At 38.8% G+C, this 24,736-nt stretch overlaps 1 protein-coding gene across 1 annotated transcript; it reads right to left on the reverse strand.

The window, feature by feature from the left end:
* Positions 1 to 1,200: 1,200 nt before the first annotated feature.
* On the reverse strand, positions 1,201 to 21,112 carry LOC134541250 (sodium-independent sulfate anion transporter-like). Its single transcript, XM_063384524.1, has 12 exons — positions 20,759 to 21,112; positions 18,416 to 18,603; positions 17,537 to 17,732; positions 17,075 to 17,298; positions 11,062 to 11,239; positions 10,350 to 10,514; positions 8,921 to 9,082; positions 7,708 to 7,848; positions 6,836 to 6,981; positions 5,644 to 5,817; positions 3,335 to 3,491; positions 1,201 to 1,843 (listed from the first exon to the last, which is right to left on the reverse strand). Coding segments are annotated over exons 1-12 (1,857 nt in total). The 5' UTR covers positions 20,760 to 21,112; the 3' UTR covers positions 1,201 to 1,718.
* Positions 21,113 to 24,736: the final 3,624 nt, after the last annotated feature.

Raw genomic sequence — 24,736 nt, forward strand, 5'->3', positions numbered from 1 at the left:
CAGGTTTTGGACGAATAAGCAAGACATAACAAGTAGGATAGGCTACTTGAATTTTTGTGGAAGTTGTTCAGCATCGGGGGAAATAATAAATTTTTTTTGTGCCTTTCTTAATGACTACTGAGTACGAAAAAATAAATGAGAATGTAAATGCTTTGTAAAGGGGTTAAAAAAAAAATACCTGTTTCAATGAAGACTCAAACATTTAAACTATTTTCTTTTCTAACAAGATTAATTATATCTGTGCATAGAATTAGGTGCCAACATTCTTCAATACACTGTTTTGTATTATTTGTGTTTCTGATAAAACTCTGCTTATAATACCATAAAGTATGTAAATTTTTGTGGTAAATTATTTCTGTTTTCGGAAGAAGGGCACATGACACACACATTTTGTTTTCCTTTCTATATGAATAGTATATCATACATCTATTTCATGTGCATGATTTGTAATTCGGAAGACAAGAGTTTTACTAATCTCTTTAAACCAGGATAACTACAAACTGATACAATATTACTTACAATGAAACAAAATCTTCAAACTCAATTTCCCAAAATTGTTGTTTCCTAATATGTGCCCTTCTTCCGGCAATGTCCTCAATTGAGATACAGTATGTTGAAATCAACACACTGGTTTGCGTCGATGTAGTGTCTTAGTGCCGTAACACGTCAGCACAACCTCCCAGAACCTCTTTGCTCACTGCTAGCTTGGTGCTGGGATGTTATAAAAATAATGGTGCCGCTGTTCCTAAGAATAAACTGATACTTTGTTTTTCATCATTAATGTGGAATTTTTATTACTATTGTATTCACAGTAACTATTTTTTTTATTGTGATAATATGAAAAATACCATGTTGAGTGGAAAACATGAGCAAAACTATCATATTTTGCTAGTATTTTTTATTAGGGCCTATTAATCCAACTTCAAATTAATAGTGTTTGTATTATGTTCCTGAAAGAATGCAGTTAATTTACCATGGTTATGTTCAATTTTTTTTTAAGCAACTTTGGAACATGATTCTTTGATACTTTATGCGAATTTCTGTGCATCAGCATGGTAAAATATGTTGTGAATAATTTTCATAACATTAAGTGTGTAAATGTCTTCAAAACATTTGGTATTTTATCAGAAATGTGGGTAGGTTGCACGATGATAGTGGGAAAAGTAGTTCTATTTACATAAGCTAAATAACAAAAAGAGGTACAGAACTTCCGCTGTAATTTTATTGAGCATTTTATCAGGGTGTCAACATTCTGGAAAATTCAGGGAAGGATTTGCAATTGTTCAGGGAATGTCAGGGAATTGACTTGAAAATCCAGGAGCCCGGTCACTCACGCTATAAACTGGTTTTACGCACGGTTCTGTTTTTGAAATTAAGAAACTGGAGAAAGAAGTATGCCAACAATGGGGAAGATGGATGCCGAATTTTCTTTTCTTCTTCCAGAAAATTGCAAAATTGGTTAAGTTATTTATTTTTTATTAATTGGGAAATATGAAATTTTGGTTAAGGAGACACATGAAAAACTCAGGGGAAATTTTATTACAGATCTGGGTTGACACCCTAGCAATGAATTGAATTTTACTGTTTAACAATTCAGTAAATGAAGTCTTGTCTCGAGAAAGAAAAAAAAAATGAACTGTGACACAAAGAAACGTTCAATGATCTGATAAAGTGTTGATCACACCACCCTGCAGCGCCGAGGTCACGTCTGACCGGAGTCACGACTCGTCTCTTGCGACTGCCGCGTTGTCCCGTTCGTCGCGCTGTCCCTCGCTGTTGTCCGCCCGTCCCTCCAGCAGCACTCGCGTCTCCTGCGAGCAGCTGTCGGTCGTGGCCGGATCTCCTGCAGGGTGGCCACAAGGGAAAAAAATATTTTGTACCAACTTAGGCGAGGAAAAAAGTACTATATTTGAAAAATAAAAGTACTAAATTATAATTTGTTATGGTTTTAACAATTTAGGAAGTTATTATGACATTTCAATGCTCGAACTTAAATATCACACCACACACACATACATTCCATAGTTTTAAAAAATAATTACACTTAATAATAAAACATATTGACGTTACTGCGTAATATTATTATATTAAATAAAAAAGTACTAGATCTGTACTTGACCACTAAAAAACATATAAAAGTACTAGATCTAGTGGGACAGCCTGGTCGCATTGCCTGCAACACGAATCCAGACTAGGGTGTGTTCCAACGTCTGGGTGCCTACTTCTATTACAGATCATGCAGTTTGATTGGGTGCTACAGATGGATGGGCCAGTCTAATCCACAAACACCATCAAATCCTCACTATATGAAAGATTCGATATTCAAGAAAAAAATTTGTAGAAAATTATTGGTGGAAATAAAGAACCTAAATTAAAAAAAAATAATTCAAAATTGAAAAGTATGATGTATACTAGGTCTATCATATTACTGTTCACCAAGATATTGTACATTTTATATATAATTATTATAGTATAAATAAAATTGGAATTTTTATTTATTTTGGAACATTATTAAGTGAAAGAAACAATCAGGGAGTTGAGTGTTTTAACACTTAATTAATTTTAATCATTTTTGTACATTATTTTATTTTGTCCTTGACACGTAGACTCGGATTCGAATTTGATATTTGGATTCAAGGAAATTTGGATCTGACCCATCACGAGATGTTACATATTATTGATACAGATTATTATCGATTGTAAAACCACGCAGACCCTGAAAACGCTGAATTATAATCTCAAAAAAACACCGTTAAAAGAATTTACCCTCTTAGTTCATTAGCCCATCCTTCCACTATAACGTTGAACGAAAGCTCAAAGGGTGTTTTATTTTAGTGTTTGGTTCCTAACATGTTGGTATGATAAGTTGGATGACTTGAGATTCCATAAATAATTCTAAAATGTTCTAAAATATCTTGGAAATTGGATGCGATCGACCAACAAAATCGAGCCTATCGAAAATGGAAATAACGTACACTCCATCACAAGGAATATTTAAAATGGCAAAGCACCCATTAGTGATTAAAGAGATTATAAAAGTGAAATAACTATAATTATATAATATGAAAAATAATGGTATATTTAAAAAGTGACTTACGTGCATATAACTCTTAAAAATCAATGTAAATTTATTGTATCATGTAACGAGTTTTAATGTGAGTTAAATTGACAGAGATTTTCAAAGTTGACTAATGCACAAAAATCATATAAAAACTTCAAATATTTCATCCACCAATGTAATACAACATTTGATTTTAAAAATTTTAAAATAAAGAATCATTACCTACTTAGGATTTTAAATATTTTATAATAAAATAAATAATTTTTAACTTACCAAACAGTATTTCCACAATTTCTTTATCTGAGTTTACATGCTGAATAACATCACCCAAATCATTGGTTTTCATCAACTCCAACAAATTTTGGGGGATATTAACGAAAACTAAGGGCAGCTGGAATATTTTGAAGTCATTCAGTATAATTTTCAGCCCCTGAAACAGATACACATATAGAAATAGATTTTTATTTAACTACTTGTACATGAATAATATAATATAATATAATATAATATAATATAATATAATATAATATAATATAATATAATATAAGATTACATCTATGTTGTGACATTCCTGACCAAAGAGAAAGATTTTATAATATTGTATTTTCCATGCAATATCTACAATGCAAAAATGCCAGTTTTCAACTAATCCCGCTCAAGTAACTACGTATGTACTATAAGTTTAACTGGCCAGATAAGCCTAAAACAGGATTTGTCCATTTACATTTTCACGCGAGACCAAGAATCTGGCTTGAGAGGAACAAGCTACTCTGTTTAGGCCTTTTGATACTGTATTGTCATGTTCATGTTGGATGTGCACTTCAATTCCCATCAGCACGGGTCACTAATCATTTTCAGTGAGCTTGCATCTATGAGGTTGAAAAATGTAACTATTTTTAAATATACATACACATCAGATTTGTTTAAAAACTACAGACATTACATTTTGTACAAAAATTTAATTCAGCTGCGAGTCATGTCTGCGCAGAGAGGTTTCATGTGGACAGGCAACAGTTCACAGCCAGAACACGAACAGTTCCGAAGTTTACTAAAGTAAAAGGTTAGGTTAGGTTTCAGTGTAATAAATATTTTTTTGGGAGGGGAGAGGGGAGGTATAGGTTACGTTATCGTAACTAAAATGGAAGTTTGGTCGCAATACTTAAATCCTTGCAAACTAAGTTTTTGCACGAGCCACCAGGAGAAGTGTGTAGCGATAACTTTTGATTTCGAACTGTTGAATTGAATTATTTTTTTTAGAATTGTGTAGGTAGGGAGATACATCCAATGGAGTCATTAAGTTCGACTGACATAAAAAATCGGTTATGATTTTTTTTTTAAATCTTTAATAAATACACGTGAAGCTTAAAAAAAACAAATGCATTACTAAAATTTCTGGCCGGGAATCTAGAGTCTATAAAGTGTCCATAGAGATCACGACACTGCATGGTTCAAAGTGAACTAAATATTAGTGTATATCTACTACTAATTAATTCATTACAATATTTTGAAAACATTTTCACATTTAAGATCTAAGCTTTGTATTATTGGTTGTTAATTTGTCGATTAAATTGCAGATATCAGTAATTAGTTTTACATTAGTTTTACAAAGTCACCCAAAATATATCTTCCCTCCCAAGCCGTCACAAAGCGGCAGTAGAGTTATACTCACGGGCCGGGGCGGACGTGTGATCCCGCGGGGAGACTTCAACTTTTGTACTCCTGATTCTTCATTCTGGTAACTATCATAATTCACTAAAACCTCTTTCCTCTCCCCGCGTGCCCCCGTGCCCTTTTCCGGTGCAGGGCTTATCCCGGCCGCTTTAATTTTTGCTCGTCGCGGAACAACGGTTTGCAACGCAGTCACCTTACGGTCCGGGCCGACTCCCGCGAACAGAAATTAACGTAATTCGTCGAGCATACGCCTGCCGACTGCAAGCTTAAAGACTTTGCCCCTTAATATAATCTTCATGGGCCCGCGACTCACACAGGTGAGCCCGGGCACAAAGCTAGTTCCAGTTCATCACGGGAGTGGCCGTTAACCCACTCAAACTCTTCGTCGACCCACAAACCCATGTAGGGATCTTGTTCGCAAGTGCCGCAACGTAGCACGTAATTAATTATCAGTGCGAGTGTGTGTCGTGCCAACGTATTTTTTGTCAAGAGTAACTGTGTAACTTGTGTCCCCATCAACACTATGTGAGATGCGAGATTAAGAAACCAGCACCTAAATACTGTTTCTTTATTTCGCAAACGCCTCCTGAACAATTAGGAAACAGTCCTCTACACTGTTTAGGGCCAGTGCGTATTAGAAGCAGGGACCCCCTCCCACCATCAACAGCCGCCGATCCTAGTGGAACACGCAGGGGCAAAAACCCACGACCACCTCGGTTAATCCTCGAATTAACCTGGCGCCTGCCGGAGATTTCCTTTAGAGCCACTGAAAACCACTATGACCGCCCCGGGTCTCAATCCCGAGACCGCGGGTGACGGCAAGTTCAGTTATTCAATCATTCATTCATTTTTTTTTTACTTTCGAGAGAGTGCGTACACACTCCGGGGCCTCGCGAGCGCACCACGCTCACCTCAGCTGCCGTGTAGTCGAAGCCCTTGAAGTAGGCGCAGTTGATGACGACGGGTAGCTTGCCCTTGGCGTCTCGCGAGGCCACCTTGCCCAGCTCGGTCCTGAGGTAGTCCATGGCCGGGTACAGCAGTCCGATGTCGGGCGTCACCAGCACGTACTCCCCGCCGCGCTTGCCCTGCGACACAACGAGGTCCACTCCGCCTCGCGGCACAGACAAGCTGGGCGTGTCCTCGGGGTGACGCTGTTTCAGATTTCGGTTCGGACACTTCTTTTGACAAAAATGTTTTGGTCATCCAACCAAAATGGTGCAACAATTAACTGAAGGAAAAAAAAAATCAGTTGTCTGTAGAGTCGGTTTACGGACGATAGTTTAACGTGACGATGTCATAACAAAACATTGATGAAATGATTGCATACTTTTATGAATAATATTGAATCATTTTTTATTGAATTATCACTATTTTGTATGGATACAAAAAGAAGGAGTGAAATTAAATCTACAATTTAATTGATAAATTTACTTTTATTTGAAGTCATTAATTCAAATATGTTTATTACTTTAACGAAGAGATTATTTTAACTATAACTTTTATATATGTTTTCTATTTAACTTCTTCCAATCTGTGTTATTCTGTTAAGGATAGGACGATGATAGGAAAAGTAGGAAACGAATGGGAGTGTTTCAAGTTTAATGTGCCTCGAAAAAGTCAAATTGATGGTTGTTCCAATTGAGTGGAAGAGAGAGATATGCGGCGCAAGCTTACAATGAGTGTAACGGGACACAGCGCAATGGGACAATGTGCGTAACGGGACCCTTTTTCGTGTGTGCAGCTTGCGTTCATTGATTTATTAGACATTGTCACGTCAAAAAATGGCTTCACACTTACCATGTAATCATACCTACAGATGTGGCAACCCTCTTGTTTTAAATACCATTCTACCTTTCACTAATGTTTCGTTGGTATTAAAATTAATACTATGTATGATATTTGATAATCGTGCAAAATAATCGCCCATTCGGCACGGCTGCGATCACAATCCACAAACATGCCAGTTAAAAAAAAATCTTTCACTGAACTGTCTTCGATGTGTTGCTACCTGGCAAATTTTGACGAGCATTTTAATCCTCCAGTTATTGGCAGTCTTCGGTGGTTGTTTTCGAAAGCATGGACCACAGATAGGATGAACTCTACCTTGCACACGTTGACACGGATGGCTGGTCGCGCCCAGAAGTAGAGGAGCTGCGCGGCACTGAAGAGCGTGCCAATCAGCAGGCCGATCTCCACTCCGAACATCAGGCATATCACCAACGTGAGCACCAGCGCCAACAGGTCCCGTTCTGCCGGAACACGCGCACGCATACTTTCATCCTGACTCTGTCCTGTTACCCCACTCATGACTAGACATTGTGGGGCCCCGAGGCCAATACATTTTTCTAGGCCCTAATATTTTGGAGTGGGGTCTTAATGTGGGGCCCACAAGCGAACAGTTTTAAAGTTGTCTGAATTTTGCCAATCGCCTATGAAAAAAATAATCATATTGCAAGGATTTACATATTTTACAGTCATCAAGGATTAAAAATAATGATAACCTAACCAAATTTTACTTAAAAAAAATATATTATAATTTATTACACTGACCAAACATAACCCTTTACTTCGGAAAACTTCGGAACGATTTGGGTCGTGGTCATGACTTTAAGGGAAGCCTTCATATCACAGATGAGAGAGCCACACCCGAAGTTCCCCGAAGTTCATGCTCGATTTTTTTTTTTCCCCCCCCCGTACCACAACATGTGCATTTATTTGGGGGGAAACCGTTTACAGTATCTTTAATGTAGCCATCCTAACCAAATCAACCGTCCATAATGTTTTAAAGTACTTATAATGTAGCTAACCTAACCTGATTGACCATTAGTTATCATGAGTTGTATATTTATTTACAATGAACAAAAAAAAAAAACCGAAGATGCACGATCGGGCGTTTGGCTCTCTCGTCTGTGAAAAGAAGGCTTCCCATGACTTTAACCCCTGTGACATAGAGTAGGTTCGCGCACAGCACTCACTGCTCTTCCTCCAGAGGCGCGCCATGATGGGGAAGTCTATCATGAACATGACGGCGGATATGAGCACGGCCGAGAGCGCGGCCTTGGGGATGTAGTAGAAGTGAGGCGTGAGGTAGCTGAGCGCCAGCAGGATCAGCAGCGCTGCAACAACACACACGCCTCTGGATGGCTTTTATGTCAAATAAACCAAGCAATATTATTTCAATTTTTTTTATGTTACCTACACGAAATGCATAAGAAAAGTGTAAATAATTAGAACCAGGGGCGTAGCCGGGGGGGGGGGGATTAGGGGTACAAATACCCCCCCCCCTTTAGCAACAAATCTTTAATTAATTTCTTATTCATCCCTCAAACAAATTTCATATTAAAATTAATAAAATTTTTACCATTACAATGTTTAAATTTAAGTACCGAAAACTGCTAAAATAGCAATATTTTACACTTTAAAATCCAAATTTTCCCGGGGGGGTCCATGCTACTTAACACCCCCCATACACAAATCCTCGTTACGCCACTGATTAGAACCATGTTACCATGTGCTGCTATGTGCAATGCACTGAAGCAACTAACATCATCTTCTATTTAAGGCACCGTCTCCTAATGGATTTTGGCGATCCATGTATCCATCTATCGATTTGCATAGAGTAAGGTTAAACTATACAGTGAAACAGTTAACATAAAAGCGAAAAAGACTTAAAAAAAAAAAAAAAAAAAATAGAGTCTGGCTTTGAAACTGTTTTTCGACAAGGAATTTTATCAAAATATGTACTGCCCATCTTGTTAAAATTCATTACACAGTTAAAACAAAAAAAAAAAAAAAAAAAAAGCCTATGCCTTTGTCCACAAAGGTTGGCACCATCTGCCACAGATGGCAGCACCGCCGATTTTACACATTTCCCGTTCCGTGACTTCCACTGCATTCGCGAAATTACTCCCACCATGTCGTATACCGAGAGCTAAGTTATTACACAAAAAAAAAAAAAAAAAGAAGCTTCGCAAGCAAAATTTTTTAATTTTCCCGAGAAAAAAATCCTATTACTTTCAAAGAGCAAGAATATCCAGACACTCATATCCAAATAATTGCAGTCTCTGGTGGTGTCATATTAAATAACTTCACAAATCCTTTGCAATAGAAAACCATCACCCATGCGTGGCCTCTGTTCGCTGGCCTAGTAAAGCCCACTGACGGAAGTCTCCCCGTCACCGCACGCACCCGAGTACAGCCCGGCCATGGGCGTCCGGACGCCGCTGGCGTTGCTGACGGCGCTCCGGGAGAAGGCCCCCGTCGTCGGGACGGACTGCACGAAGGAGCCGAGGACGTTGCAGAGTCCCAGGGTCAGCATCTCGTGCGATGCGTCCAAGGACATCCCGGACGCTGAGATCGAAATCACCAGCCACAAGGCCGTGCCACCAACGTTGTAAAATAGTGAACAAAATTGTATTTCAGAAAGGCCGCATATCTCATACTACAGTCAACTTTAAGAATTGCAAAGGAAACACAATGTTTTAGAAATATTTAAATTCAGAAAAACTAATAAACATGCTTTAATTGTTATATTGACTAAAATGTAAAAAAAATAACCTTTAATTTTAAGATATGTGTTCAATATTGACAAAATCAACTACAACTCGATACAACTAAAAATTTAATAAGCTTAAAATAAGAAATAAGTAATAAACAAAAAAATAATTTTAATGATAATAAGTGAATGATGCTTTCTTCTTTAATTTTCATTATCATCCTGTACTAACGAATATACATTAGTGGTACCGCAGAAAGGTAACATTGTGATGTGGCAGAGAGGCAACAACACAGTGAACGTTTTGCTCAAGCTACTCACAGAAAGGAAGTTTTTTTTTTTTTTTCACAGACGAGAGAGCCAAAACCCGAAGTTCATGCTTTTTTTCCCCGTATCTTTAATGTAGCTATCCTAACCAAATCAACCATCCACAATGTTTTTAAAGTATTTATAATGTAGCTGACCTAACCTAATCGACCATCAACACCGCCATATTAATTTACAACGAACAAAAAAAAAAACCGAAGATGCACGATCGGTATGGACCTGCAAAATTCGCGGTTTCGATGGCCTTCAGGATAGACTGCACATGCCCCCTGTACACTCGGGCAAATAACGCAAGTTCATCGGCTGCCGACTTGTGGGTCGTCTCAGCTGGTTTGTCTGTGATTCGATCCTGTTTTGGTTGGTTGAGGGTTTATAAACTGGTTGAGATTCGTCCAGATGAACAATTAGCAAAATTAATCTAACAGGTATATGTAGAGACACCTGTATTTCGCGAATACATTTCATGTCAAGGTATTTCACAAAATACTGTAGCTTTGTCTCCCGTGGTTATTGGCTGAGGTCGGTGAGAGGTGTCGTCCTGCCTTGACGGGGCCAAGGAGAATGTGGTCACCGTACTGCTGCACCCACATAATTTGCCATGACTCTTAGAAAAAGCTAAAGTGTTTTGTGAAATACCTTGATATGAAATTAAATCGCGAAATACAGGTGTCCCTACATATACCGTATGTGTTTGAATTCTAGCCTATCACCGAATGAATCCGCGAATTTCGCAGGTCTCTTATCGATCGGGCGTTTGGCTCTCTCGTCTGTGAACAGATGGCTTCCCGAACTCACAGAAGGCCTTGGCGATCGCGACGTTGGCCAGCACGCTGATGACCGGCACAACCACGATGCCCAGGCCCAGACGCTCGCACATCTGCACGAAGGAGTACGTGGTGTTGCCCGTGTCGATGGAGAAGGCCGGCGGCCCGAAGCGCGGCAGCCCTGCCGGGATGGCGCCTGCCCGCAAGCACACAGCTACGTCCAGGCACGGCTCAACGCAAAATGCATTTCATTCACTACAAATACAGTAAAGGGGCCCTCACACCGGCAAAAAGGTTTAACTCATTTTGAAGGTGTCGTGTTTGTACAAAAAAAATTGAGAGTGTGAGGAAATATATTGCGCAAAAAAAAGGTGTGTGTTCAATATTTTGTGGAGTGTTCCAAAACATTTCTGAAATTTTAGAAAAAGTTTTGCGGGCCCGTCAATATTTTGTAGCACGAGAATGCCGTGTGAGGGGGGCTGACAAAATATTGCGCAATATTTTTTGCGTAGTGTGAGGGGTCCAGACCTTTCAATATTGTTGTACAAAAATGAGCCCAATAATTTTGCGCAAAATATTGAACGAAATTTTTGCCAGTGTGAGGGCCCCTTAAGGTTTTCACAAGCCTACAAAAATTCTTAAAAATTTATTTTTAAAAATTGTTTATTTATAACGAGTTGTTTCGCTAAAATAAAAAATCATATCAATTTAGCTTTAATTCGTTGTTACAAAAGTCATACTACCTGTGAGCGTGAATGGCGAAATGTTCATGGTTCCATATTTAAATGCTAACAAGGAACAGACGAGAACGACGAAAAAGTTTCGGGATATGGAAAAGAACCAGAAGAACTTGTTGACCAGTTGCTGTACGGCAGTCTGCCTCTCCACTTGCTTCGGCCCAAAACGTATGTCTTTCATTTTCTGCGAAACAGAATTAAAATAAATAAAAACCCTAACAACCCCATCAAATTCAAGATCAATAAAATGACTATTATTTAGATTATAAATATATTATTAACATAGGTTATTTACTATCATTACTAATTATCAAACGAAAAAATTGTAAGTTACCATTCTTCACACTGGTCTGGAATGCTACGATCAATTGTCTTTTGTCTACTTCTTATGCTTAAATTCTCAGATCGGCTATCTTGCCATTTTCCACTAGTACCTACCATAAGCCAGTACACAGCCGGACTTGGGGAACCAAACCAGTAATTTGGTGCCCTTGTACCAACAATAAGCATTTTTAATAAAAAAATTAATCCAATGTTAAAGAATGGTTAACGTTAAATGTGACCTTTATTGCTTTAATACAATTATTTGGACATACAACATTGCAGTTTTACGCTGTTTGTCATGGAAAAACTTCAAGAGTGAAACATAAAATTGAATCTATAAACCCACAGAGAAAAAACACAAATCACTTTTAAATATCAGACAGTACAGAATAATTAGTAAAAGAAAATTAAGTCATGAGAAATAACAGCACAGACGAACATGTCGGGCTAACGATGAGACAATTTCAACACGAACATTAAAAACAGACCTACAACTACTTTGGGCAACACAGTGAACAGTCGTTGATACCAAAAAGGTTTTGTGGACAACACAACGAGACAACAGAGACACACAAGTGACTCTATGTACAACTTGTTACTGCAAACGTGAATAATGGAGAACGGCAGGTCCAAGATCTGGCTTTGCTTCCTCCAGCCGTCCAAACAATGGTGGATAGGACAAAAAGAGAAGAAAAAAATTGTTTGTTAGTCGATGGAGTACAGTCATTGAGGGTAACTTTGAACCACAGTTGTCTAACTTGTGTTGTTTTGGTATTCATATGGTAAAAGGTATAAAATGGAAGTAGTACTCCTAAATAATTGTTACATGTTGCTAAGAATGCAATAGTTATTAATTATATCACCAAAATTTCAATTTTATCGTGGTGCAAAGTTACACTGACAATCAGGGTAACTTTGAACCAGGGAACATTTACCCATAAGAAATGCATTATTTTGTGGAAGTTAGAAGTCTGGTTAACTTTGCACCACTGGAAGAAACATACAAACAACATACACTAAAAATCTAGGCCAACAGTTTCCAACAATTAATATAATGCACTTTTAAAATTAGATGTTGATGTATTATAATGGGCAATGATGAGAAAGAGAAATAATAAAGTTTATGTATTAAAGCGTAATTTTTTGTACAAAAAAAAACAACTGAAAAGTGATTAAAAAAAAAAACAATATTCAAACTTTTCTACATAACACAGACCACATTGATAAAATAAACACATAAATAATATTACCTGAATAAATTAACAAAATTTTTTTTGATAGAATACTAAATGTAGCATTCAATTAAACATTTGAAATGGACTATAACTAAGTGCTCTACTACAGACGTATAACTAACCATAAAAAAAAAAAAAAAAAATCAGTTTAGTTTTTTGGTTAAAAAACGCACTTTAGCACAAAGCAAGGGATCAGTAACTTGAAAAACTCACACAATTACTTACAGGTATTATACACTGTGGGGAAATTTTTTTAAAAACATCAGTTTTTTCATACCACAAATCATCGTTAATTTTAGGCCATTTCCAATTGGTGCAAGATTTCTCCATGCATCTAACCATGCACAAATTGTTCTCTATTTTAATAATGTGTCCCGGATAAAGTACCCCCTCATAATGAACAACAACATAGTCTTCAACGCCGTATGTGTTAGAAGGTAAACTCGCGACACTTGCAAGTTCTGTGTTAGAAATGTTTTCACATACTGCCTCATGCTCAATTACTATTGCGGCAACAGAAGCTGATGGTTCATTAATCGCATATATGCCAGTTGACTGGTGTTCTCCACTTCTGCCACTACACCGCTGTGGTCCAACATTACTTCTTCCGTGCTCTCCTGTGCAGGAGTAACAGGAGCGTTAGATGGATTCCCATCTGAAATTTCTAATGCACAAGAGTCATTTCTACTCTGCAAACGTCCTCCTTGTGTTCTAACTGAAGATGACATCAGTCTTTAATCTGCCTCCTCGAGTTCTTGGTCCACCTCTTCCTTTGTCAGTCATTTCCTGTTTTTCCTCCGTTTCTTTGTTTGCATAGTAGGCTTCGACTTCCTCTAAAGATTAAACACTCTTGCCAGCTGTCACTGGCATTTGTTCTTACTGACTCGATGTATTTTCTGAACTCATTTCCAACATCTTCTCGTACTTCGTCAGTAGTTCGGGCATACATTGGAAGTTTCTGTAGAACTTTGTCTCTCTTTACCGGGTTTAGTCCTGAACACTCGAATCCTTCCCTCAAGTTGTTACATCCTGTTTCTTGCCCCTTTTCAAGTGTAGCCTTCAATAGCTGGCAGAAGACTGCTTTTGGTAATGCCACCACTTTATTTCCCACCTTTAGTTTCTCTCCAGCTAGATAGAACTTGACGCCAGTATGTTTTCAGACTAGAGAAGTATGCAACGCCAAGTGGCTGCAGTAAGTGAGTGGAATTTGGTGGAAAAAACAATAGCCTGACATCATTTTCTGCTGCAAGTTTGAGTGTGTAAATGGACAGATGAGCAGACATGTTATCACCAATAACCAATAAGTATAATTTTTCAAGGTTTTGTCTTCAAAATAGGAAGGAAATGGCATTCAAACCAATCATCAAAAACTTTGTTGTCGATCCAACCTGATTTTGATGTGTTCAGACGTGTTCCTTCTGGTGCACCATACACACATTCAGACCATTTCTGAGTACCTTTCATTATGACATAAGGTGGAATGAAACTGCCATCAGCACTTCCACAAAATACAACAGTGTAGCAACTCTTCGTAGTATTGCGTATTTTTATTTCTGGGTGACGACAGCTTCTGCGAAACAGAAGTTTTCTTCTGCTGGGGTTATCGTGGAAGCCAGTTTCATCATAATTGTAAATATTGCATGCTGAAACTTCACTAACTTCACCTTCAAAATTGTTGAAGAATTCATTTAATGTCTCTTCATTCACTTGTGCCAATCTTCTGCTGATATTTGTTCCGAGTCTCTGTTCCAGAGCATCTTTGTGTCGTTCCAAAAATGACTGACTCCAGTCCCAACCCGGCATATTCCCCTTGAATTGTTGCACTTTTCAGTTTTGGGTATCCAGATAGCATTTTACAACACACTGAACATCAAACAAGAGATATTGGAATGCCTTCATCACTAAGGTACAGAATGTGTTGAATGAAAAACAGTTCTTCCTCTTTTGAGAATATTGTTGGTCTTCCTACTTTCTTGTTGTGTTGTCCTGAAAGTTTATTCCTCAATGTGTTTCTTGGGATGTTGTACAACTTTGATGCTTCTCGCTGACTGATTTTGCCACATTTTAAGTCAGTGAGAATCCTCTCCAGTTCCTCTGTTGTGTAGCGACTCTTGGTTCCATATCGTCGTACTCCTGGGCTGACTGAACCACCAGGTTTCACTTTTGGCATTTTGGCCTACAACAAACAAAATTAACAATTATTAATGTTTCAAATTATTAAATGGTAGGTTTTTCAAAACTATGTAATCATTACATGATTACATAATACTGGGGTAAATATGTAGTTGGGCGGTATTTGCGAAAAAAAATGTTAAAAATCCGAAAATACTTTTATTCTATGCTCTTTAACTTCCTCTTTTCATTAAAAGCTGAGGAGATAAGAAATTCCAAATACTTTAGGAGATATCGAATTTTTAAATTTCATCACAATTATACCAGTGCATTCATGTGGAATTCACCATTGTTTCTTGTTTATGATTATCTATTTTTTTATTGGATGATGATGTCACGTGATTGTTCGTGATAGGCCAGAATTCAAATGAACCAATACGTGATTATTTAGTTAATTTATTGTTTAAAACAGTGTTTAATTACCGCCTCCAACTTAGGCGAGTTATTAATGTTTCTAATTTTAAAGTCTTATTTGTTATTGTTGCGCAAGTAATAAGTAACAAAAAAAATTTACGTGAGTTGTTACTGTTCATCCTTTGTCCCGGTTTGTTAGGTCAGGTCAGTTACATTATAAATACTTTAAAACTAAAGAACCATTGAAATTAATTCATATTATTTTTAATGTACGCTTAGTTTCAAAGTATTTATAATGTAACTGACCTGACCTAATCGACCATTTTCATTAATTAGGCATTCATAAACACACTGCAATAAAAAAAAATGCCGACGGTCGATTGATAACCCAGGTCTTGTATAGCAAAATAAAAACGGCTATATCTCCTAAAGTATTTAGAATTTCTTATCTCCGCCGCTTTTAATGAAAAGAGGAAGTTGAAGAGCATCTAATAAAGGTATTTTCGGATTTTTAACATTTTTTTTCGCAAATACCGCTCAACTACATATTTACCTAAACTGGTACAGTATTATAAAGATTTAAGTTAGCCCTAAACAAAGTTTTTTCTGCCAAAACAATTCCCAAAGTCTACAGAATGAAATTTTTTCTGAAACACTTTATTCCACCCTTGTATATAATTAAGTGAACATATGTAATTAAGTGAACAGGTTAGTTTTTATGTAGTTACTTGACTCAAAACTTGGCAGTTTTTGTGTTTATTGTCAGTGCAGTAACACTACTGTCTAACTTTAAGCCGGTTCAAAGTTACCCTAAATGTGTGGTTAAGAGGTTATGTGAATGTCTAATGTTAATTTCAATAAATTAAATTAAAAAAAAAAAAAATAAAGAATCTTAGTCCACAATTATTAATCAACAATGTTGAGAATAAACATGCAGACAATAATAAATTACACTTACCTAATCTTTCTCTTAGACTTGAAAATAAGACACACTAAAACAATACCATAGATAACAAATGACTGAAAAAATATTTAGACTCCAGTCTAAACAACTTACATTTTACGTCATAGAACATGAACCAAGCTTCAGTATACAACCACCAAAGAGAAATAATATTAAATGTATGTTTTGTGTTACACAAAGGGAATGAAATTTGAAGGGTGGTGCAAAGTTTACCCTTATGGTTCAAAGTTACCCTGAATGACTGTATTGTTTGAATATTGAAGTTATTTTTGATGTTATGTCGAGAATACCCAAAAATTAATTAATCTAATATATTGCACAAATTAGCATGTCTCATGGATTTAATAATAGAGTACAGAAAACAATAATGGGTCCAAATCACCATGATAGTACTACCATACAGCACAGTGGTTTCGGACAGAGGTAGCTTCAGACACTAATGAAATGAGTGAGGGTTAGTGGTTTATAAAAAGGCGATATTTCAGTTTCTTCCCATAAAACATAAATTTGGGCAATGCCAGTTGCTTTACGAAGATGTTGGAAGGACAGGGGAAGAATTCAGCCTCTCAGTACCCACTCTCTCGGATCTGATACTGGTTTCAGACATGTTCCTGTAACATTGTTGTAACTTCTCAACTTTTTCCAATAGTTTCAGAACATTTCTGCAATGTTGTATAAAGATTCGATGTTAAAAGTAAGTTGTTAAATTTTCCTGAAACATTCCAGGATGTATTAGTGTTATTAACTGCGAAAAGAACGTTACCATGATGGCAACCAGAGCATTACCCTGATGGCAAGCAGATCGTTACCCGGATGGTGTGCAGAGCATTATCCTGATGGTGACCAGAGAGTTACCCTGATGGTGACAAAATTTTTACTCTGATGGTAACCAGAGCATTACCCTAATGGTGACCTAAGCATTACCCAGATGGCGAGCAGAGCTTTACCCTGATGGCGAGTAGAGTGTTACCCTAATGGCGAGCAGTACGGCGATGCAGGCGCCACCCAGCACGGCATCCCACATGCTGGTGCGGTGCAAGTGCCTCGCCAGCTGCCGCACGTTGTCCACGAAGTTGCGCGCCTGAAAGCCAGTCAGCCCCAGCAGGCCCTTTAGCTGCGACGTCATCACGATGATGGCAGCCGCCGAGGTGAAGCCCGACGTCACCGGCACGGAGATGAAGTCCACCAGGATGCCTGCGAGCACCGGCCATCGTGCACCACACATCAAAAATTTCTGAAGAGAAACAATCTGGGACGTATGTGACTACAGTCATGCTGGATGAGCAATTCTATTCAAATCTCGAAACTCAACTGAGACCCTCTGGAACCCAGGCCCTCCCCACTTCTTGACTGCCTGGCCTGCGACCACAGCCGCCATGAAGGAAGGAACTGATTGCGAGAAGGTGTCCGAGTGTTGTCGGCATGCACTCACCCAGGTTGAGCAGTCCCATGAGCAGCTGCACGCAGCCAGACAGCAGTGTCAGCAGGAACACGAACTCGACGGGTAGGCTGTGCGTGTACTCGAAGGTGACCAGTGATACCATCAGCGTGATGCCTATGGAGGCCTCCTTGATGGTGCCGAACACCATGTACACCAGGCCGCCCATGAAGGATGAGTACAGGCCGTACTGCACAAGGATACAGGCAAAAAAGTATACTAGTTTGTGTCTGAAAATACTTTACTTTTGTTGCTGATCCTAACAGCTCAAAGCAGCGTCTTTTCTCGAAAAGGAATTGAGTAATATGAATTTTATACAGTTGGCCGCATGAATGAAATTATTTCAGGAACCAAACTTCAACACCAGCTGTTTATTTCACAAATGTGTGATGCAGTAATAATTACATGTATATATTTTAGTTATGCTCATTTAGGCATGTTTATTTTAGTTTTCATCAAAATGTGTGTGTACCGTGCAATACAATCCAATGCACAAGTGTGTTTAATTTAATTTTGTTCAAATTGAAGTTATAAAATGTAGCAAACTGGCTTGGTAAATTTTCAAATGAAATAAAAATTGCATCTGATCCAAACACACAGTGCCATTTATCCCTCTAAAGAGATTTCCTTTGTGTTTAAGACTTTTTTTACAATCCCTTCAGAAACATCTGAACAGCTTTACTAATATTATTTTACGCAGTTTTTTTTTATGAAAGTGTTAAACACAGTGTCTTTGCAAGATAAGCTCTCATTGCATGTCTGTGTTGTTGTTAATTATTATTTGAAGGTCAACACTATATTATTACATAGCTAAAATCGGTAAAATGATAGGCCTATATTCTGACCGACACGGTGTTGTGTCTTGGGTGCTACCTCGGCGGTGAGGCCCATGAGGGAGGCGCATGCGATGCTCTGCGGGATCATGGTGAGTCCCAGCGTGACGCCCGCCACCAGGTCGCCCAGGGCATCGGCCCGGGTGTAGCGCGGCAGCCAGGTCAGGATCCGCACGTAGCGGCGCAGCAAGGCCCAGCCTTTGCCTCGCAGCCCGCCTCTGCCAGACACTGCACACACGCTCTCCCCACTACACCGATGCTGTCTACAGCCTGTCTCTCCCTCTATGCTCTATCACACGGGTAGACCTAATATGCACATAGAGTTCTGCCATTCCCGATTACACCCGAACAATTTACCTTCGGCCAACTTCAGGTTTTATTTTACTTTTGCGCAGCCCTCCCCTTACACACTTAGAATCATTTAGGCTAGGGAAAAAAATTAATCACGCAGGAAAAATGAATTCAAATTTTTAAAGTGGTCGGTTAGGTTAACTACATTAAAACACTTTAAAACACTATGGACGGTTAGTTAGGTTAGTATAGCAACATTAAAATAAACAGAGAAATATAAATTTATATAAATAAACCCGAGGTTGGCCGAAGGTGAATTGTTCGGGTGTAATCGGGCAGGGACAGAACTCTATGTGCATCTTAGGCTTCCCTATCACACGACAGACATTTCCTTGGAAGCCGACCTCCATAGCGTAGTCGGCTGCACACCGGCTTACGGTGCGAGGGGTCCTGGGTTCGAGTCCCGGGCAAGGCATGGGTGTAAAATATACATTCTGATATTTGATAACGACTTGAAATTGAGATTTATACTGGAACATAATGACCCTTTGGCCGTTGGCGAAAAGCTGTAGGCCACATAACAGTTAAAAAAAAAAGTTTCCTTGGAAGGTCTTCCACTGCAACATGTATGGATGGTTCAGTGGAACAATTACTTTTGTAATCGTAGCATTCAAATTTCTGTGGATGGTTTTGTAGAAGGTAGAAATTTTACCCAATCAGAAAGAAGTGTGCTTCTAGTGTTAAAAATTGTAATTTATTTTAAGGGACTGAAGTTTTCTTGATTGTTGATTTGTAATGCTGTGAAAATGAGATCTGTTGAAGTATTTACAATATTATGCTTCAATTATGAGAAGAATCCTTGATTATACTAAACAAAAGAAAAGTTTTAACTATTATAATAAAAGCATTCGCACAGGCTAGGCCTACACCAGTCGTTTGATAGTTTCTTCCATAGAAGCATCCACACCTGCTGCCATTTAAGCTTGTCTAGCAGTTTGTTTCCAACATTTGGTCATTCCAACTAATACTAAGAAATTGAACTTAAATAAATAATTTTTTGTTTTTAAACATTTAAAAGTGTTTCATAATATCATGTTTGTTTGTGGCTTAAAAAATTAAAAAAAAAAAAGTAAACTTCCCTGCAGTCAAATTATAATTACAAGCCAGAGAGGCGCCACAATTCAATTAAACATATTTAATTCCTATCCCAAAAATTTAAGAGACAATTTCCCTTACCACATTATCATTATTAGGATACTTTATTAATTTATTTGACACACCATTACAGTATTAACAAGTACACATTGTTTTTATTATTTCTTAATTTCATTAGTATTTTAATAATTAATTACATATCTGTTATATTTTTTTTATAAATTGTTGCATATTATATGATATGTCCTGAATAAAAATAAACTAATTTTGAATGTTTTCAAGCCACACCGGGACTATCTCAGTCTTCTGAACACAAACTAAAGGTAGATAAGCTTCTTTACTGAACTCTTTCTTCTCATACCAAGTCACAATACTTACTCATTATTCTCTTGGTAATTATTTGTACATCTACATAATGCTAACAAATTTTGACATTGAATTTTATTGATGTACAGTTGTACAAAGGCACTTGAAAAGTCATACATGTATTACATCTTATAATATTATAGTAAACTCTCTCTATGTATTTTATATGTATTGCATAGAGATTTTAAAATTTTCAGTTTGTTGGACTACCAGACAGAATGATTGTATGCTCGTTGCAGACTAAACACATACTCCTACACAAATCACTGAAAAAGCGATCTGTTTGTATTGGCTGTGTTTGGAAACATAAACGCCATAACAAGTGCTTAACTAGTCGACCTCCGTAGCGTAGTCGGATGCACGCCGGCTTATGGTGCGAGGGGTCCTGGGTTCGAGTCCCAGGTAAGGCATGGGTGTAAAAATTTACATGATGATAATTGATTACAAATGATGAATACACTACGGTAAATGACCCTTTGGCCAATTGTCACCCAGCTGTAGGCCACGCATATTGTAAAAAAAAAAGAGCTTAACCACTGATGTGAAAGTTATGAATGCTGCAGTATCTTACTTTTGTCTCGGGCTGCAAACCTCAGCTGGACATTCAGGAACCTGAAGAAACGTAGACACTAGACGCGAACAATGCTCTTGACAAAGAAGTGAAGGAATGAATATGCTTGTGTTCTGCTACACTTCAAAGACCCACACGTGGTCTCTAATCCCAATGCAAGTTTCAAAGTACAAACCCATTACGCTGAAGAAAGGATCTAGTCTGCTGGGTAATTTGGGTGGTAAAAAACCTTTCGCGACGACGTGCAAACAAACCAGTGAAAAAATATTATCAGTGTAGAAATTATAAGAATGCCCCACTTCTTAAAATTAAAGGTTTGGAGATGGAGTGTTATCTCTGCCTGCACGGTCTAAAAGGCTGGGGACCGTGAGGTTTTGTTTGTTTAAGTGTGTGCGTGTGTGTACTCTCTGTGCCGGATTACACACTCAACCGAGCTTCGAAAGGAGCGAAACAATGTATAGCTGACGCCGAACATTTTTTGAAACTGTTCCCACCGCATTGACCTTGACGTCGCGACAACAAACGACGCTGATAACGCCAGAGTCTGCACCATTTAGCCTGTCAAACAGGAATGGCATATTCGTGGGTTGGAAAAATATTTATAAAAATTTGCATTGTTATCAGCTGTGGGCTGACGGATGCAGGTGGAGAAGCTTAACTCGGCTTGTAGAATGCAGCACTGTAAAACTATCTGTGTGCAAATAACTAAATCAATCACTTCCATGAAGCGTCATCTACGACAGCTTTTAGAATGTTTTGTAAAAAAATATTATTATTTGCAATCCTCGTCACGTTATTTACATTTACCAAGTGCCGGATAGCAAACCAGTACATAGTGCCTAATAAACCTATAAGACTTTAAACACAATTGCCACATATGCATCTTATGGTTTACAATATGGTGCAAGCTTAAAAAAACTTCTTTGAGAGAAACGCTAATAATTTTAATCTTACTGGACTTATGTTTGTATTATTTAATGAATAACCAGCCTAATATCAGAGACTATATCATTACGCCATCGTTATTTTCCTGAAGTAACTGGTATCCTTTTTTTAAATAATTGTTTTTCCCTTTTATTGTGAATACTGGTACTTAAATTCTCTAAAATGTTCAGGAAAACCAACAGACACGTGTATAAATTTTTTCTACTTTCAGTTATATTCACAACATCTCAAATTTTAAGCAATAAATAATCAAAATCAGTCCACACTTCCAGGAAGGTATGGACTCCATGAACAATCCATTATCAGGGGCAGGAACTCAGAAGTTGCATGAGGATTTTATAGAACCAGATTGCTAGCAAGGGCCCAACAATGGCTCTAGTGGTTGCACTGATTGCCGAATTTTACTAGACCATTAATTCCAGGGACGATCGATTAGCTTCATGTTTCCACCCATCAGGCCCAGGCTCTAGCAGCTGATGCCAGAGAGAACCGATTGGCATGTGCCACTGTTGCCATAAATGTTTTGGGTGGTATATAACATTCCCTGACTATGGTATATAGTGGCATACCTTTATGCCCTTCAGATTGCATGTAATGACCCAATAGCAGGTCACCCTGGAGAAACAGAAACAATGTTCACTATAACAGCACACTTCCTCTGGCCAGGCATCAGACAGAATGTGCAGGCCTATGTAAGCCAGGGCTTGCTGTGCCAGGGAGCCAAGACCAGGTGTCGTAAAGCCATAGTTAACAGTGGTTCAAGCAGCCAGTATGGTCATTTGAAGTGGCAGCACTGTATATGCTCGATCGACACAATTAAAGCAATTTATTGTCGCTTTCATTAACACAGATGCCAATCTGATGTAAAATACCCGGCCAAGCACTATTGGATTTAAGCTGGAGGACAAATTAATTTCTTGGTATGACCACACAACCGTGATGCTGGCCGAGAATGGCTGGCAGTTTGCATATACAAGGTGGTAACATTTTTGGAATGAGTTGAGAATTAAACACCACACTATGCCAGTGTATCACCACCATGCCAATACAACGGAATGGCACAGCCAATGACTAAATGAAAAACTGCAGCTACGAGTTGAAGATAATCACACCTCAAGGAATATACTTCTTACAGCAGGCCATTTTTTAATCTTAGGTGCCGAGCCAAGGCGGCAACTGGTTTCCGTCTGGACTTTCTTCTTCAGGATCATCAGCTTGCTATACCAGGGGAGAACTGTCTGGAAGAGGTTGTTCCAGCAGCAGAACTTACACCTGATCTAAAGACCGCACGGACGGAGGTACACAGGAAAGCACATCACAATCAGGCAGCCTATCTGACTGACTGTTTCACTTTCTCCAGATGGTCACCACCGCCAATGTTGGTCATTGGAAAGATTGTATTCCTGTGAGATCAAAACCCCTTACAGTTCTTTCCTGGGGGCTTGCTAGAGATGCCCACACACTATCATCTGCTAAGTCGGAGTAGGGTCCTACCTTGTACATGTTGACAATCGTCGAACAGACAAAGATTGGCAGGGACAATCTGTTTCTTTTTTCTTCTGGGAGGAACCTTCGACGCTGGTGCCTGCCCAATTACTTCAGAAACTAGCCATTGTGCCGGAGAACAACGAACCTGTGGCCTCACAGACATCATCTTCTTCAGACTGGCCGGTCACACCTGTCCCACCTACCGTCCAGAGCTCTTACAATGTCCTAGCCATCGCAGCATCAAGCACAGAGGCCAACCTAGAGCTGAAGTGTCCTGATCCACACAACATCCAAGGCTGGCCATTAGTCAGAACTTTTTATGGATTTGTTCCAGTGTCAGTTTTCACTTTATGTCATAGATAAACCACAGGACTGGACGAGAAAGGTGAATACACAAACACACGGGAATACCAAAATCAGGTTATTTAAAATGCATGAATGCAAATACATCAAAGAGATATCCGGTGTGGTGTGATGTGAAATCCCCCACCGGCGGCATCCGGCACGCCAGCGCCTCCCTGTAAACTGGCATCCATTGTCCGTCAACAGTACCTTCGGGTAGCCGAACCGTGGGTAGATCTCTGTTTCCAGTAGGGATGAAATGGTGCCCGCCCGGACGTTCGATACTGGGAAAGCCTCAACCATCAGAAAAAAATATGTCCAGAGGAACACAGTTTACTGACATGTACATTTGGTTCACACCTCGTAAATTCATCAATACTCCCCCAGGCAAATAATCCCGTAAGGCCGTAGACCTGGTTAGGAGAAAGATGGGTCTTTTACATGTCTGACACTGTTACCAGTGCCCAACATGGGTTCCGAGAACCGAGAAATAGATTCGCCATTTCCAATCGCGGCATGTTACTGGAGAGCGCCCGGCTAGGTCGAGAGGTTGAGGAGACCCATCCCAACTTCGGCTCCACCGACCCGCCCCCAGCGACAATGACAACAGATTGTCAGTCTGTAGATTCCCGATGACAGGAACAGATGTCAGTTCACGAAAAGTCGCAGCTGTTTGTCTTGGGTAGCTTACTGTGTTCGTCTGTGCCATAGTTATTGTGTTGTCCAGAATATACGTGTATAGCTGTGTTGTTGTTGCGTTGTCCAGATGATCAGTTTTTGTAAAACATTGTTTCGTTGAAAGCATGCTGCGTTCGTCTGTGCCGAGATATTTTTCTGTCGAATTCCCTCCACGGATTTCTTAGTGCACTATAAGCATTCATACGTGTGACATCAGTTGATTTTAGCTTGATTTTATGTGTATTCATATTTCTCATCCATTTTGGTTTCTCTGTGACATACATTGAAAACTAGCAGGCACATGTCCATAAAAAATGTTCTAAATTAATATTCTCAAAAAAAAGAATCATTCAATGACTGCGCCTGGCCATTAGTGCCACTAGTAGCAGCGAGCAGAGTTCTGGGGTCCAGAGTATCCACCGCCAGCGGGCAGGTTAAGATTCCGACTACAGTGGTGGGGGAGCCAGACGATGAAGTGAGTTAGGAAACAGACGGTTCTTGTTTTATATTGTCGCCTCTGGACTG

Source organism: Bacillus rossius, chromosome 18 (genome assembly GCF_032445375.1).
Source record: "Bacillus rossius redtenbacheri isolate Brsri chromosome 18, Brsri_v3, whole genome shotgun sequence".
Classification (NCBI taxonomy): domain Eukaryota; kingdom Metazoa; phylum Arthropoda; class Insecta; order Phasmatodea; family Bacillidae; genus Bacillus; species Bacillus rossius.